Source organism: Naegleria fowleri, assembly GCF_008403515.1.
Source record: "Naegleria fowleri strain ATCC 30894 chromosome Unknown tig74, whole genome shotgun sequence".
Lineage (NCBI taxonomy): Eukaryota > Heterolobosea > Eutetramitea > Acrasida > Naegleriidae > Naegleria > Naegleria fowleri.
Genome location: NW_025408006.1, coordinates 146,611 through 164,490, shown reverse-complemented (window position 1 = coordinate 164,490; position 17,880 = coordinate 146,611). Strand labels below are relative to the sequence as shown.

At 36.5% G+C, this 17,880-nt stretch overlaps 6 protein-coding genes across 6 annotated transcripts; 4 read left to right on the top strand and 2 right to left on the bottom strand.

The window, feature by feature from the left end:
* Window positions 1-156: 156 nt before the first annotated feature.
* FDP41_009907 (uncharacterized protein) lies at window positions 157-6,001 on the bottom strand (the record flags this gene model as incomplete). The annotated part of the gene is made up of 9 exons (XM_044713916.1): window positions 157-361; window positions 424-506; window positions 562-749; window positions 856-900; window positions 978-1,088; window positions 1,147-2,630; window positions 2,693-3,185; window positions 3,237-3,919; window positions 3,972-6,001. The coding sequence occupies 9 exons, from the start codon at window positions 5,999-6,001 to the stop codon at window positions 157-159; spliced, it is 5,322 nt and encodes a 1,773-aa protein (XP_044556400.1).
* Window positions 6,002-7,246: 1,245 nt separating this feature from the next.
* Window positions 7,247-11,071, top strand: FDP41_009906 (uncharacterized protein; the record flags this gene model as incomplete). Its single annotated transcript, XM_044713915.1, has 8 exons — window positions 7,247-7,429; window positions 7,599-7,814; window positions 7,871-7,960; window positions 8,059-8,064; window positions 8,221-9,318; window positions 9,418-9,653; window positions 9,724-9,851; window positions 9,969-11,071. 8 exons carry the CDS (start codon window positions 7,247-7,249, stop codon window positions 11,069-11,071), a joined length of 3,060 nt encoding a protein of 1,019 aa, XP_044556399.1.
* Window positions 11,072-11,283: 212 nt separating this feature from the next.
* FDP41_009905 (uncharacterized protein) lies at window positions 11,284-12,272 on the top strand (the record flags this gene model as incomplete). The annotated part of the gene is made up of 2 exons (XM_044713914.1): window positions 11,284-11,351; window positions 11,435-12,272. The coding sequence occupies 2 exons, from the start codon at window positions 11,284-11,286 to the stop codon at window positions 12,270-12,272; spliced, it is 906 nt and encodes a 301-aa protein (XP_044556398.1).
* A 618-nt stretch (window positions 12,273-12,890) lies between these two features.
* Window positions 12,891-15,542, top strand: FDP41_009904 (uncharacterized protein; the record flags this gene model as incomplete). Its single annotated transcript, XM_044713913.1, has 2 exons — window positions 12,891-14,439; window positions 14,596-15,542. 2 exons carry the CDS (start codon window positions 12,891-12,893, stop codon window positions 15,540-15,542), a joined length of 2,496 nt encoding a protein of 831 aa, XP_044556397.1.
* Window positions 15,543-15,903: 361 nt separating this feature from the next.
* Window positions 15,904-16,758, bottom strand: FDP41_009903 (uncharacterized protein; the record flags this gene model as incomplete). Its single annotated transcript, XM_044713912.1, has 2 exons — window positions 15,904-16,243; window positions 16,403-16,758. 2 exons carry the CDS (start codon window positions 16,756-16,758, stop codon window positions 15,904-15,906), a joined length of 696 nt encoding a protein of 231 aa, XP_044556396.1.
* A 534-nt stretch (window positions 16,759-17,292) lies between these two features.
* Window positions 17,293-17,697, top strand: FDP41_009902 (uncharacterized protein; the record flags this gene model as incomplete). The annotated part of the gene is made up of 1 exon (XM_044713911.1): window positions 17,293-17,697. One exon carries the CDS (start codon window positions 17,293-17,295, stop codon window positions 17,695-17,697), a length of 405 nt encoding a protein of 134 aa, XP_044556395.1.
* Between the last annotated feature and the right edge of the window lie 183 nt (window positions 17,698-17,880).

Genomic DNA, 17,880 nt, shown 5'->3' with positions numbered 1-17,880 from the left:
TTTGGGTGTTTCAAACAAAAATTTCATGCTCGTAACAAGGCCTCAAAACCTTATTTGAAATGATGATTTAATAGAATAGACTAAATCTCATTATAATTAGTGGAGGCGATTCAGAAAGCGAACGTTTCGAACCATTTGCATTTGCATTCTCGATAGTTAATTGTTTTGAGTGAGTCTCTCGACGCTTAATGGATCATTTTCATTTCTTATGAGTAGATCGATTTCTTCTGGCGTCAATAGAGCACAAACATGATGACAAGCGTTCAATAAATAAGTTTGTGTCACGCCTTTACCTTTCACAACAATCTTTTCTTCGACAAATGTCAAATCTAGATCGTGGACTCGTTCGTAGGTTGAACGACTTTAAGTGGTTATTATTTCAAATTTGCAGGTTTCAACATTACAAGAATTTGTGACACTTACCTAATTCGAATTCTTCCAGCCAAGGATGTCGATTCCATTCTCGAGGCAACATTGATGGTATCTCCCCACAAGTCGTAGGCAAACTGTTGAAATATGACCTCAGGCGTTGGACATTTTCCAAACAACAACAACACATACCTTTTTCTTTCCAATAACTCCTGCAACCACACTACCCGTATTGATGCCACAACGAATGTTGATTTGTTGAGGAGGTGAGAGATTTTCATTGAGAGATGCTCTATAAAACTCTGTCATCAAACTGCTGTTAAATGCTCGAATCACTGAAAAGGTATCCATGGCAAAACGGAGCATTCGCTCAGGATGATCTGGATGCATTCAGAGTTCAATATATGTGAAAAAAGAACAATTGTTCAAAATTGAGTAAAGATTCAAGATGGTTGTTATCTAATCATCGCACTCCAATAGACCTACCTGACAAGCTATTAAACAATCCGCCAGCACAAAAATATGCATCTCCTAGATTAACATTTCATATTAAGGATGACAATATCCGTTGTGACCAACGTTTGAATTGCACACAATTAAGAACGTACCAATGGTTTTGATTTTTTCAAGTTCATATGTGTCGGTAAGGTTGTCAAATCCATTGACAATATTATTTAGCATGGTTACCAAATCTGTAGGAGACATGGCGGATGATATTTCTAAAAACAACAAGACCATTACAGATATTAAAAGCTGTTTTGCATTTTCAGAACCTACCTGTGAAATTGACCATATCGCTAAAAAAGCAAGTCACATCTGGAAACTTATTGGCGATTAGAGAAACACCATTCTTTAACTGAGAAGCAACAACCTCAGGAAGGATGTTGAGAAGCAACTTTTCACTGTTCTTCTTTTCTTCAGCAAGAAGAGAATTTTGTTTCTTTTCACTGGTTACATCTTTGAGAAAACAGGTGACAATTTGGGTTTCAAAGATGGAAATGAATACAGTTACTTTGGCAGGAAACAAGGTTTGGTTCTTTCTGAGACAATCCGCATCAAAGGTTTCTCCTTTTGACTCATGTTCAGTCACGCTTGATTTCATTGATTCGATTTCTTTTCTTATTGATTCTTGTTTACTCTTTTCAAACAGTGACACTAATGACTTTCCAAAAACATCTTCCTGTTGATATCCAAACATTCTAAGAGAGGCAGGGTTCACAATTTCCATTCCCAGTGCCGAATTACACATCACAACTCCTTCAACCGATGCATTCAAAATGGAAACAAGTTTGGCGTCTGAATTGTCTGAATTCGCATGGCGATTAAACCTTTCCAAAAAGCTTATTAAGGAATGATATAAAACATAATTTTTCAAGCGTTCGTTACTCTCGATCGTTTCAAGAGAAATATAATTGAACATCATTCGCATGATGTAAGTGGTTTTTTCATGAAGAGCCATAGAGTTGACTAAAAACAATAGCAATAATGTCAAGGACACAAAAGCAAGCACTGCAACTGCTGTAAATACATCTAATTTGGGTTCAGAAGAGGCAATTGCGAATACGTCTGAAAATTCAATCAACACTTGAGAGATGTAACTTGTCAGAAAAGCAACATCCATGAAAAAGTCAATATTTTGCAACATGGAGCTGTCAATCGCTTCCACGTTTTCGATCAATTTTCTACTCTTCAAAACAATCTCTGAAATTGAACTGTCCACTCCAACCACACATGAAAGGTTATGACGAGAGGTGGATTCGTGTAAAACTTTCTCAAGAGTGCAATCTTCGTTGCCCTTAATCATTTCATCTGTTTCAGGAAATAGACCAATCACTCTGTTGTCAATCTCTGATTGTGAATCGGATCCAAACAAACACTTCCCCCAATACTGGCGAAGAGAAGTCACAATATTATTGAAATCGTTGTGGAAATATTCTAGCTTTTCATTTCCCAATAATTGTGTTTGGTTGGCAATTGCTTTTGAAGTGAATATTTCAGTGACATAAAAGGCGAGACGTTGAATAAAAGTGAGAGTGCCATAACTGTTTCTGATGGTCGAATAGGATCTGACACAAAAATTAGTATTTGAAAGTGTTTGCTCCAAAAACAAAACACAACTAAGAGTGACCGTGAACACAACAGTGATTGAAAGTAGGATAAACAAATTTTTGGGTTTGAGAGATGCCGCTCTTGAAATGTGAATAGTTGTTTCGTCACCAATCTTCTTTCCGAGTTCGTGATAAATCTTTCCAATCTCATTTCTTATAACCACATTTCACTATGTTTTCAAACTGATCATCATTTTGAACATAATAATACTTACCTTGTCACAAATTTTTGTAACAGCTTAATTTGCTTCTTTACAATGACCAAATCAAACCTCATGAAAATCATAAAAAAGATTGAAAAGAGAATATAAATAGGAAGGGTAACAGATGTAAAAACGATAAAAGTATGATTCAATTCAAGAGCATCGTTTTGAGAAGAGTTCATAAATTCGTTGCAAAAGGTTGAATAAGCATGTAAAAAGGTGGCAAAGTTTCGATGTAAAAACATGAACTCATAACTGGTCAAGGTTTGAAGGAGTTCACTCTCGTCAGAGTTAAGTAATACTTCTGAAGCTTCAATGATCATGTTATTAATATCGGCCATTGTGGCATTTTCTTGTGTAGTAACATTGAATACTCTGATGTTATTGTTTTCAATTTGAGGAATTAGTATAGGAAAACTTTGTCCATGATATACAGAGTAAATTCTATTAGAGAACTTTGAGTTATAAGCAGCTTCTCTTAACTGAATGGCCAAATTACTCATTTCTTGATGTCATATGTTAATTGTAAAAACAATATCATGATTGTTCAACTCACCTTCCATCATTTTCTTATTTTCATCAAGACTTAGAAACATCTGAGTCGATAGGTCATAGGTAAAACGTTCGGTTCCAAACCAATGTACCAATTGGAATCCTCGTAAATTGATCATTATTGTTGTTATTCCCATAATAGGTGCGCAAGCACTTCTTGTCGTTGTCACATGATCTGTCACCTCATGAGAAATGAAATAGCCCATTAATAAACTTGTTGTGACGAGAAGAATAGAAATTACAATAAACACTCCTAACAGCCCTTGTTGAATCACTCTCGAAGATGGTGTTGACAATGTGGATCGATAAGTTAGTTCTCTCTTTGCTTCATTGTTCAAAGTATCAACTCCAGTGAAATCCAAACTGTTCTCACCATTCCCTCTTTCCAACTCGAACGGTCTCTCCTCTGAATTAGAATTCTTTGAAAGGACATTAAAAGTTAGAGAGTTTTTAGAACGATATCTCTTGTCTACCTCTTGCGATGTCACCACATGATCCTCTGTTTCTGGATGAACAACACAGGTCTTGCTTATTTTAAGAATCTTCTTAATGCCACTATTTCTTAAATTTCTATAACCTGAGATGCTTTTTCGAAGAGATTCTTCTTCTTCGATATCAGAGGCCTCGACATAATATTCCTGAGCCAGCTGTTTGTTGAATTTGAATTCTTCCAAATATTGTGCATACCTTTTTCATCATTCATGTGTTTCATGTTTGATATTTATAATATTATACTTACATTCGCAGAACAGTTTTATCGGTATGATAAAGTTTGAGAACATGTTTGAAAATAGAATCACATTCTCCTTCTAATAGGGCACAACGAATCATCATTCGTTCAAGTTTATCATAAGAGACAATCTCTTGCATGAGCTCCTTAAAAAAGTGTCTATGAATTGCTGTTAATTCTCGAGTTTTCTTTTCCACTTTTAGAAGTGTTTCCTTTAATTCGATAGATCCATCTGTTTTAATCACTTCAGATGTGAATACTTCAATCTCTTTTTTCTTTTGGCCAATAAGGAACTTGAGATATAAGTTTGGACGTTGTTTCATGGCCTTCTTTAACAAGGCATGAGCAAAGTTTGTTGAATTAATTTCGTCAGGCATATAATAGGCCACAATTTGAGAGGAAATTATGAGAGAATGAATGTCATTGAAAGTTCTTAAAGAGATCACACCACGAATAAAATTAATACCTTGAAGTAAATCATTCTGATTGGATAAAGTCATGGAAAACTTTAGAAACAAATATAAGAGAGGTAAATGCTTGTTATCATCCATTACTTGAAACAATTGCAATAATTCACGTTCTCCTTCATTGTCTTTTTGGAAATTAAAATACATGCTCTTGAACTTTTTAACAACAATCCTCGTATAGATTTCCATTCCTACAAAGCCAATAATAAAGAAAAGAACCATCAAACCAATGGTTAACAAGGCCATTGCAATTCCCAATTCATCACTCCATGTCGTCGAATTTGATAAGTGGGAAATGAGCCCGCCGATAGAAGTTCCCCATCGACATGCGGTGATGGCAAAGACAAGAGAATTTTCCCATCTTCTCATCATTGGAATGGTTTTAAAGACTAAATAGGACATTGCAAAGCTAACGATTATATGAACAGAGGATCGTGCAAAGGCAAAATGCGGAGGTATAAGATAATGAATGGTGATTGAAATAATGTTACAACATAGAAAGCTCACTCTAAAAACTATAGAATCACTCTTGAATAGAGAGGTGCTTAATGGATGCATGTGTGGTATGATACAAGAAGACAATACAGTCAATACAAGGAGTGCAATCATTCCAATCAGTGCAATTGTCCACATGATGATATTCTCGCTTGCGAAACAAGCAATCGTGGGAAATCTATTGAGAGTTTTTTGATCACCACCTTGATCCATGAAAGAAGACGGTTGTGTGTTGTTGAGAGCTTGACTGGTGACTGCATGATGATGGACCACAGAAGTAAACACATGAGGCCTTGTTTGGAATCCATAATTACAATCAAAGAAGCCAGAAAAGATAAACGCCGTCGGTGTCGACAATAGAATGATCATATAAGAGAGAGTGTGAAGAATCTTTCTCAAATACACCACCATAGCAGATGTTTCACGTGCAGCTTTCTTTCCAATAATGTACAACATGATCATGATCAATAAGAGAACTAAGGAAGCACTGGCCATTCCCAATGCTCCATAAAAAGGAAGTAAATCCATCGAGAGAGTAGTCGACCAATTGGCAATGGTAAATATCCAACTTCCCCATTGTCCAAACGAAAAGTCTTGTGGGCTCAACACTGGAATGAAAAGGAAACTCCAAAACATCTGAGCATGTAAAACCAAATCGACAAGATGTTGTTTCCATCCAAGTCTTCTCGAGTTATTTTGCATGGTGTAAAGAAAGAGCATGACCTCTTGTGTCATCTTGTACAAGCTTGAGAGATGATCAGTCGTAGAAGAAAAGTTCTCTCCAGAAGTGGAAGAAAAGTTCTCACTTCCAACCTCTGAATTTGCCTTCTTGAACAACGCAGGTCCATGGGTAGGTGATGATTGGAACTCATGAGTGGAAGGAACAGGTTGAGAGACATCACTCAATGAATTCAAGGAAGCCACAGAGGAAGGCACATGCATATGGTGCAATCCTTCACCATGATCCACATCACTTGGACGTTGGTTTGATTTGGTAGTAGTATTTTCGGTTGGGTTGACATGAATGGTGTTGGAGGCACCAATGCATGGATTAAGGTTGTTGTTGTTGTTGAACATTTTTCTTGATGTGTGGAACAAGAGGTTTTTTCAATATTGAGATTTTTCCGTTCTGCCCTTCGATTCCTGTCTGACCGGTGGCAAAAGCTTCAGATCAATACCATAAAAGTATGTAAACAACGACGAACATGATTCTTGGAAAAGACAAATTTATTACATTTAGACAAGATCATCCAAATAAAAACTGTAGGGGATAGATTTTTTATTCGAAATGAAGTGGTGGATCCTGTCAAAACCAACCATTATTGGGGTACCATGTATAGGGAAAAAGGAAGAAAGTTGGGAAATTCCTGCTTGCTCCTTGCCGAAGTCAAGCAAGAGGCAAAATTCTACCTTGTATTGTCGACAAGGATGCCCAGGATGGTATTGGAGTTGTTCTAATTTGGGTGCGTTATCTGAGTGGATTTCAAATTTAGTAAAACCTGCACATCTGGCACACAATTTACGGCAACTCATTTTCAACCATTTTGGCACCCTTAGAATAGAGTGAAACACACGTCTCACAACACCCCAAACTCTGTTCGTGCCCTTCTAAACATTTCATACACAATTGTCCATTTCTTATTTGAATGTCACAGAGAATTGGCAAAGCTTTTCTAACGGATTGAAATGGTGAAACACTATCACCAAATAACGTCATTACATTCCCTTCTTTTTTTTCCCTTCATTATATGTTTGGTTTTCTTTTTGATATACATCTCAATCAAGTAAATTGACTCAAAAATTGGGTTTCTCTTCAATTTTTATCATTCAAATTCAATGAATTTTCACAATTCTCTCGGACAAACTTTGAATACTCTGGAGTCTGGAACCAAGCAGCTGAGTGTGAGATCCTTCGCGAAGGAGAACGAACATACTCAGCACTTGTCAAAAAACTCTTCCAAAAAAAGATTCAACACATTTACGGCCTTCGCGACCTGATTTTCTTGATTATCCTCCTCCAACCATCATCATCACCAACAACACCAACAACAACAACAACAGTAGTAGTAGTGGTACGTAGTAAAAGCATTCCACTTGCTGTCATTGCAAACAATTCATTCTCATCCAAACTCTTATACTCCGATATCGGGTGGGTCATCAAAAGCCTTTCATGAAGAAATTTTGAAATTGAATTGAGAGAGAGAAGAAATTTCAACCAACATTGGGTTTTTATTAATATAATTGCCAACAACAAGAAGAAGAATATTTAATAATTGAATTCTTTGTATCATCGCCATCACCTCATCATCATCATTTGTGATTATGATGAACTTTAGTAGTCCATTCATTGACTCTTCACCAACCCGAGGTTCTGGTTCGAGAGATTTTGATATTTTTGATGCGATCGAAAGACGAGATTTGCAATTAGTTGATAAATTTCTGAATATTGGAAAAAACAAAATTGAAGATGTATATAACAATTCGAGTAAGATGATGTCATTGGAGGTATGTTTAATGTCGGAAGAATTGAAGAGGTGAATATTGACCTCCAATGATGCAATTTTGTAACGATATTATTATTGGAACGTGTGACGCCTGTATGAAATTGGAACTTGCATGATTCATCCAATGCCCTTTCCATATTGAATCCGATTTTTGGATGAAAACAACACAGGGTTATACTCCACTAGCACTCGCTTGTCAACTCGGTGCTGTAGAGATTGTAGAATATTTATTGAAAAAAGGTGCAAATCCAAACAAATTTATTCGACAAATGACCGATTGTTTTTATGTGATTCATGTCGCTTGTAAAGGTGGAAATATTGATGTGATTACTCTTCTAGAAAAATACAATGTGAAAATGGAAGTGAAAACAACCTTTGACGAAGAGGTATGTGAAGTTTTTGGAATGCTTTTTTTTTCATATTCAATACTGTCACATTCTAGACACCGCTCTATACTGCTGTTAAAGAACGACAATATGAAGTCGTTAAACATTTATTGGAGATGGGAATGAGAGATAATTATACCAACAGGGTATGTTTTTTTCAATTTTCACTACAGAATTTTGTTAAATATGATTAACATTATTTCAATGGACTTGTGAATAAACACGTTTATATAAACATGTACAGAATGGAGTAAGTAGGAATATTCAATGAATCAACTTCTTCATGTTGACTTTATTCCATTTTTTAGATGGTAAGTAGAATAGAATAGAATGAATTGCAAAATATAACTCATTACCATCATTGAAATATAATAATTCACTACAACTACCCTTTCAAAACTTCCAGAGATGTATTCACACCTGTTGCGAAATGATTGGAAAATCAAGCAAAAACCCAAAAGCAGAATTACAAATTAATACGGAAAACAAAATTTTGTCACTCTTACTGAGATATCACTCGACCAACTATATGGACGATTATGCCAATGCAAAAACGAAAGAACCAAAAGCCGACTCTAGTAACAAGGAGTTGCAACGAAAACTATTGGCTGAACGATCGCCTCTTCTCATATTGACACAACTCGATGCTCCCAGTGAAAGCATTGAATTACTCATTGAGAAAAATGCAGATGTGAATTATGCACATCCTGACACCCTTATGACGCCTCTTCACTATGCATGTCTTAACAACAATGAGAAAGTGGTAAAGACTTTACTCCTTCATGGTGCAAACAAGTTCGTCATTAGCACTTCGAATCATTTACCTGGTGATTTAACACGAAGTAAGAACATTGTCGAAATGTTGAACAAATTTTCGCGATTTGATACCATTGTTGAAAATGCAAAACGGATTGAAAAGCTCAGAATTATTGATGATATTTTACATCAACGATCAATACCCGAGGATAAGGTCGAGGCCTTCTCTCAGGCCTTAGAATACATGAAACAATTCAAAATTGATAAATTCGAACAAGAAATGCTAAACTCAGCCACGGAATTGCGCACTTTCTTTACAAATTACTTGGTGGAAGCGGCAGAAAATGAAAACAAGGATGCGATTCGATTTTTAATCAAACGTTACGATGTTGATATTAATCAGTTGACTGTTAAGGGTGTGAAAAGTGTAGAATCCATAGAATTTGCAAGACAATGTTATCTTGAAAAGAAGGAGAAAAATTTGGCCATCATTTACAATGGTCAAACGTATTCATTCAAATATACTTCGTCGACGTCTGAGTTTGAATTGAGAAACTTCATCAATCAGAAAATCATTAAGAACAGAATTGTAACAATGAGGGAAATTCGATTTGAGTATACATTGAACTCGAAGGTGCTATGGGCTACAACAAGTGAACTTTTTAGACAAATGATGTCTGACGCCTACAAGAGCGGAGAGGATATTTTCAGAGTGACTCTTGAATATAAAATGGAAGATTGGACAGAGGTAGGTTCACTTTTCATGCAATTCATGAATCATGACAAGGAAATAATTTATCATCATTCGTGATTCACATGATGTCATTTTCGCGAAATAATTACACAGATCAGAGAATTGGGAAGAGGACAATTTGGATGTGTCATGCTATGCCTTGATCACAATGACAAGACTCTCTTCGCACTAAAAGTCATTGATTGCTCCAAGATTAAAAGAGAACTCGATGTATACAAGAAGGACAAAGTGAAACATGAAAATATTGTGCAATATTTCGATTACAAGTCTGGCAATGGAAAATATTACATCAAGATTCAATATCTACCAGGAGGTAATTTATTCGAACTGTAAGTAATTGGTGAGAGTTATAGGTAGTATGGACAATGATCTTTTTTCATTAATAATAACATCACGCAGTGTGAACCATCTCGAAGTGGCTCACAATAGACATCTCACCATGCATCGACTTGCGTTATATACTCGACAATTAATATCTGCAGTCGATTACTTACACAAAAATCATATTTATCATTGTGACATCAAACGTATGTATTTCTATGGAAGCATTCTTTTTCAAAGACCTTTTGGATTCTTCTTGCCAATCGTTTCATTCTGTCAATTCATTTGTATTTTTTATTAATTTAATTTTCACATCTCAACAGCTCACAACATACTCATTGAAACCACAGATTGCATCAAATTAGCTGATTTTGGTGAAGCTAATCCTGAAGGCACGACTCTCAATCACGAATTTGGAACCATTATTTATTTGCCCCCAGAGGTCATTAAGGCAAGTCATGTCACCATTGACTATTCCATTGACATTTGGAGTATTGGAGTGACTGTTTTACAGCTCTGTCTTGGTGGTAAAAATCCCTATGAACTTATTCCTAATTTTCTAGAAACCTATCAACAATCGGCAAACAAACAAATTACTCTTCAAAAGTTAATTGTACAATATGGTTATCAACTTGTAGAATATTTACCTTCTTCATGTGACAGTTCACTAAAAACATTCTTGAAAAAGTGTCTCAAAAACAAAGGACGCCCAACAGCAGAGGCACTTCTCTCACATCCATTTTTGAAAAAGTACTATTACACTGATTCTCAAAATATTGGATTTGATTTTTCACAAGAGACTGGTTTTCTCCTTCAATATCTCAATGAGAGACAACACGGTGCCAAGAAAGAAGAACAAAATGCTCCACAACTCATTGAAAATCAAAGTTCAGTCACACTTTCGAGTAACCATGTCACACGACGAGGAAGTAGCATTATTGCCTTTTCCAAACAACACACATCATTGGATGAAAACCACAACTATTCTCCCTTCACACCACCCAAGATGAATCAAAAACTGAACACAACATCAACACCACCCTCTGGAGGACGTCATCATACATCTGCTGCCACCTCTTCCACTTCCACAAGTGTCCACAACACGAACAAACTCCATTCTTCTTCCACACACACTGCAACTATGAATGTCTCGCCTTCTTTGTCACCAATGATTGGAACCTATCATGACAATTCGATCATGATCAATGGAATGAATAATATTGGTGACACTAGTAGTGGAATGGGTATTAATATCGGTGCCTCCTCACCGAACCTTAATGGAACACCCACAAGTGCTCATTCTGATAATTTCTATACAAAATCTCCATTAATTGAATCTGGAGCTGAAGACGAACAAATGAGATTATTGGACGATATTTTTGAGAATATTATGAAAAAGAATAATATTTTGGATGAAATACTTTGAAGTGTTTTGAAAATCCAAAAGAATCAACCAAGCATGTGTGTGTGTTGAATATGACAACAAAAGCTCTTTGTGGGGAATATAAATAGTCCCTTGTATGATGATATCATCTGATTATAGAAGGTCCTTTGGCTTTGATGGTCTTGTTGTTGGTTTTCACAATTCATTCTGTTTTTGGAATGAGAGGTAAAAGAATTCGGAGAGAAAGAAAAAAAATGTTCCTGACAGAATTGCTCTACTCGATGAAATACGATCCCTCGTTGAGATTAAAGCTTTCGATCATGTATGTTTATTGACAATATATTTTCTGAAAGTGGTCCATTATTGTTTTTCAACCACACACTCCCATTCTCATATCAACATTAGATTTTTCTGCATCATTGGATTTCTCGATTGCATCACTTCTCTTCCCATCGGTCTCTACGGAATACTCGTCGGAGGCTTAAACACTCCGAACGCCGATGAACAACAAGATCATTGCAATCATGAGCTTCTTCTCAATTTAATCATTGGATTGGGCTTTCTAGACATGATCGGAGCAGCCCTTTCTCTCTCCTTTTCATCGATTTTGATAATTATGGGCTACAAATTCTTTTACGATCCCAATGCCAATGAACAACCGGAATCACAAGTGGCAGATTCTGTCCGGGAATATGGACACTTTAATCAAGAGTCCTCGGAATCCATCGAAGATGTCCACAACTCCACTCCCGAAGATCCCGAACTCCAAAATCGGAAATTGGAACTCTTAATGAAAGGCAATGAAAAACTTTCTGCCAAACTTCACAACAGTCTACTTTACGTCGGAATTTCACGAATTTTATTTTCCTTTGTATTTTTCGTCTTGTCCTGTATTGTGAGTGAAATGATCTTCCAAATGAGTGATTCCTGTCGACGAGATAATCCCTTTCTCTATGACACGAGTGCTACTTTTATGATTTTGAGATGGATCATTTATGTGTTTAGTTTTGTGTTGTTGATTCCATTGTGTATTGGATTTTGGAATCTTGTGTTATCCAATTCGGAATCTTTATTGATCAAGACCATTCGAAAACAATTGAAAAAGTGTAAACATGGAATGATGAACATTAGAAATTATTTATTTGGTGTTGAGAGTGGTGGAAATGATCATCGACACTCGGTTCGCACAGAAGACAATCAATATTTCACAACGAATCAATATCATAATGGTGATGAATTGTAAATAAATTCTTGGAGCAGAATAATTCTTAAATGGTTGTCAATATATTCTTCTTCATGCTCTTCTCAGAAGAAATGAGATTAGAGAATCTACAATGTGCATGTTAAAACAAAAAGGATTCGGCTGAGAAGAACTTTCCTTTTTTAAATTCAGTCTCATACATGAGAAAGAATGGCAAATCCTTTTGAATGAACAACTTTCGAAAATTCGTGCTTCACAATGACCAATTGAAACCTAATCCTTAATGCAGAATTGAGAAAGACATTATCGAATGCTTCTTATTGATCATTCCCTCTCTTGTCCAGGAGCGATCTTGTCAATCATAAAAAATTCATTGACAGCTGACGGCCACACTTTTCAACCTGAAAAAAAAACGTTTCACTTGACAAAAAGGCGTATCCACTCGCTATCTCTCAAGAAACTCGATCACATCACACTCCATTATCATCGCTTTTCCTCATCATCATCAACAGAGAAGAACTCGTTTGTGAACTTGACATTCTTCTTCTTTATCATCATCAATACCAACAACAACAACAACAACTTTAGAAGGAACACACCAACAACTGTGTTGTTTTCATTAACAATTACAACAAAGCCTTTCATCATCACTTTAAAAAAATGTCTTCAAGTTCCTCCGTGAATCATCATCAAGAAGAAGAAGAAGATTCCAATCATGATTCTAACGGAACTGGAACAACGACACCAAAAACAACAACACCTCTTCCTCCTCCTCAACAACAACATCATCATCAAACCAATAATACTCCAATTGTAGATGCTGCCATTGTTCAATCGGATGATGGTGTTTGGTTGACCATTTACGATCCACAAACAAAAAGACATTACTATCATAACAAAACAAATGGAGAAACGACATGGTCCTTACCGATGAATTTGAGTTCTCCAAATTTGAATACAACAATGAATGTTTCAACTAAACTTCACGAACAATTAAAATCTCCAGTTTCACCTGTGATGGAAATGACAGGTAAAACACCCATCACTCCCAAGACACCATCAAATGCTCACAAAGATGAGTCATTGATCTTGTTGAATTCAGAACAACCAAAAGGACGTAAATCGAACAATACTACTGGCACTCCTTCTGGACATCAACGAAGTTTATCTCAAGATAATGTCATGTCAAATTTGAAAAGTCGAGTGTCACATTTACATGCCATTCCAATTAATGTGAAGAAGGAGATTGAAACCTATTCTCCTTCAACTGCTGCCAATTTGGATGTTATTGGAAGTGTTCCTGCAAATTCTGGACTATTCACTCGATCTCAATACAATAGTGATGACGAAGAAGATGAAGAAGAAGACATCATTAAGAATGATGATGAGATTGAAACACCTCGTCAACAACAAGCAACTTTGAATCTTGATCTTGTCGGAACCAAGAAGAATACGAGTGGTAGTGCAAATGACGACGAAGATGCAGAAGAACCTTCTGAAAAACCGTTGAGTACTTCCAACATTGTTCAACACTCGAGTAGTGTCTCCACAACAACAACAACAGGTACAATCGGCACTACCACTCCAAAGGTTGTCACTTCTCCACAAATTTCCAAACAAATATCATCATTAGAATTGGAAGATGGTTGGGAAGCTGCAGTGGATTCAAATACTGGACGTACCTATTATTTCCATCGACAAACTCAAAAATCTACTTGGGAACCACCCTATAAGAATAAGAAAGTGACACATTATCACACTCCTTCTACCATTGAAAACATTGCAGATTACAAATTGTTAACAGAAGCGGGCTCCTCGAATAATGCTCAACCAACAACTCCTCAACGACCAAAATCTTCTCACATGGGTACCTCTGCTGAAGATTCTCATCAAGAGGCTTCCGATGCATTGCCACGAATTACACAGGGTGAACATACCTTGATCAAGTACGGCGTGACACATTTCCAAAAATTCAAGAAGGGTCTCTTTAAGAAACAAGTGAAGGTTGACAAATTGATTGAATTCCAAAAGGATCGATTGAATCAAACACTGCAACCCATTAAAATGGAACAACATCAAGAGAAGGCTCTCAGATGCTTTGAATTGGTTCAATTATTTATGGGAGACCGTACCTTTGACAAGTGTTCACCAACTGTGAAACAAGTTGTGAAAAGTGGAACCAATGTTCATGATTTTTTCCTTGCCAAGGGTAAGTTTTGAATTTTAAACATTCTTTATTTATATTAATTAATTTTTTACGAAATGTCATGATGATGAATGAATTCATTCACACACATTCACAACACATGATTTATGGTAACCCAATGTCGTCATCATGAAATTTGGAACACATTTCCTCTAATAGAAATTCTTCAAATTGCTCTACTCAATGTACCTATTAGAAATGAGCTTATTATTTATCTTTGTAAACAAACCAACAACAATCCAAAGGTTGAGAGTGCTGTGAAAGGTCTTCAACTTCTTGGACTCATGCTCTCTGCATTTCCACCAACTTCTTATGATTTACAAGAGGGTGTTTTACACTTTTTACAACACACCATTGTGACACATCCAAAACTTGGTAAAGACGAACGCATTCGACAATTTTCTCTCCTCTCTGAGAAACATTTGAGAAGATCTTGTGTCACAGGCCCAAGAAAAACGCTTCCATCGGACAATGAAATTAAGAACATGTCAAATCCTCATCCACCAGAACCAATATTTGGTGTTTCCATTGTAGAATATTTGAAATGGCAAAAGGAAAAATTCCCACAATTCGATCCATCCAAGCCATACATTTTATATATTTTGAGTGAAGCCTTAAAGAAGGTGAATTTCACAAATGTGGAAGGTATTTTCCGATTGCCTGGAGACGTCTCTCGAGTGGAAGCTCTCAAAGACAAATTCTGTAAATGCAATTTTGAAATCTCTGAGAAGGATCCTCACGTGTTGGCCTCTCTTTTCAAGTTGTGGTTGCGTGAGTTGGCAGATCCACTCATTCCTCATCGTCTCTATGAACATTGCGTTTCTGTAGCAAACAGTGAACAAGAGAGTGCTGCAGTTTTGGATCAATTACCACCCGGAAATCGTACCATTCTTAACTTTGTTCTTGATTTTCTCTCTGACATGTTACCAAATTGTAAAAAGACCATGATGACAAGTGAAAACTTGGCAGTGGTGTTTTGTCCAAATATTCTCAGATCTCAGTCATCGGATCCAATGGCCATCATGAGAAATGCTGCCTCTGAGAAGCAATTTGTTCGTAATTTGATTTTAAAGACTGCTCGTCAAAAGGGTATCAGTGAAAAGTAGAAGACAACAACAACCAAAATTAGTATAACTCGTGAATCGATTGATCTCATTGACACCACCACTGTCATGGTTCACCTTTTGGTATTGATGGGTTAATGATGATGATTCATTTGTTCATCTAAACTTTACTTTTCAATTTTGACTCCTCTCTAGATTCCTTTTTTTGCCTATTTTGATTATGCTTTCCAAATTCTTCTGAGTTTTTTCATGCCTACTTTTCATATGCTTGTGATTATTATTTGTTAGAAGAATTTATTGTTGAATACAAATTGTATTAATTTATTTTCAATTCTTGTCGGTATATTTAGTGACAATATATTTGGATTCTCGCAGTCGCTGCGACGTATTGCTTGCGTTCAATTTATTGTTGGCTGAGCAAGGTCTTGACACTCTTTCTGTAGAGCAAAGAATCGACTCTCTTGGTAACTTCAGTGATCATTACCTTATTTTGTGGGGAGACAGCAGCTCTTTGAGCAGCAACGTTCTTGCAAGCTTGAGGCAAAGTGAAGACTGCAGGAGCAGGCTTTTGATGAATCCAGTTAAAGTACTCCTCAATGATCATTCCATTGCCAAAGCCACCGGCCTTAGTCATAACTTCGACAGGAGTATTGGTTGCAGGAGCATAGAGAATACGAGCAGAGAAACCGAACAATTTCTCATCATAAACATCAACCTTAAGGGTTCCTCCAATGACGTCAGATCTATGTGGGACGTATGTCGAACAGGAGTGAATCGTGGAGGGAACCGTGTTTCGTGTGCCATTCGTTCGAAAGAAACACGTGTTAGAGTAATAATTAACAGTTTAGACACAGCGTATGCGTGATGATTAGAAACATTGAAACAACACTAAAAAATCTTACCTTACATAAGTGGCATTGGATGAAATACAGAAAGGTTGTTGAGGTTGAGTAACAACATCAGAATGGCAAAAGTTCTGAGCAACCTCATAAATCCATCTCTTGTTGAGTTTGTAATTGATATAAACGCTCACATTTCTCGCGACTGGTTCTCTCATGATCATATCAGTTCTGGTCAAACCAGCATCGGCATCAACAAAGAGCATTTGAGTATCAATAAAATCTCTCTTTGGTTCAAAAACGCGGAGTTGAGTTTGGAAGGATTTATCAAAGCAATGAGCCTGTTGAGCCTCAATGGAAGCAGCAAGAATTCCCAAAAAGAGCACTAAGGCAGAAAGTGTAATAAGGAGAGTCTTCATGATGAAAGTATGGTTTGTTGGATATTTTTTTTGAATATTACAAAGACTTTGGGACGGAGATGATGAAAGCCTTAAGGAGTAGGTTGGTCGCAGGCACCATTTTAATTTTGTAAAGAATTAAGATTGCCGTTTTGTGTCCGGAATGATGAAAATGAAATGGCATTTTGAATGATAGAGAGGTTGTAGCGAATGAAATAAATGATAGTACCACCATATCAACAAAACTCATCAAGGGACACTTTATGTGACACCATCACAGCTTCCACCACCACAATGGTAATGGTGGTCGAAATATTTTCATTAAGAATTATCATCATTTGTTGATGTGATGCTGAAAGTTGAATGTTCGAGAGTTGACCAAAATATTCGTAATGATTGTTGTGTTGAATGTGTTCGATTAATCTTCATTGATTTTGGAAAGAATAATCTCACCCACCAACATTCCCAAAATGTCAAAGCAGCACTGAGCAGTTCAGGGCAAAAGAATGTTCCAATTATAAAAAAGTCCCTTTCAAAACTTGCACACTCCTCCGAATGACATCAATTCTTCATGAACTCGCTCTCCTTGAACAGGAAAATCCCAGAGTTGCTTCCGCACGAGGATATGAATCCAATACTACAAAATTATACAATCTCAGCCAATCCACCAAACCTTCCGAGAGTGAGATCATCATCACCCAACAAAATATTGAAAGAATCACGAATCGAACATTCCCTCAACAGGGTGCATTTGAACAAGTTCCTTTAGAACAATGCACGGATGAAACTCTCAGAAAAATCATCGGATGGCATGAACAATACAAACTTGAAAAGCCTCTCAAAATTTTCAGGTACGATGAAGGAATGAATACTTGGGGTGGAGGATATGAAGATTGTTACTATTTTGTAGGTGTGGATGGAGTGTTTTTGATTCTTTTTAATACCTATGGGTCCTTTTAATGATAATTTTCACCACCACCATCACCATTCACTCTAGAAGATCTCTTTATTAATTGGCATGAACAGTCCAAGATCAATTATCAATTATCAATTAATTGATGCTTTTGCATTCATAAACGTTCCTCTTAATCGAACAGTGTATTGACTACTTTATCTTCTCTGAGCAGGAAATCATTTTTATTT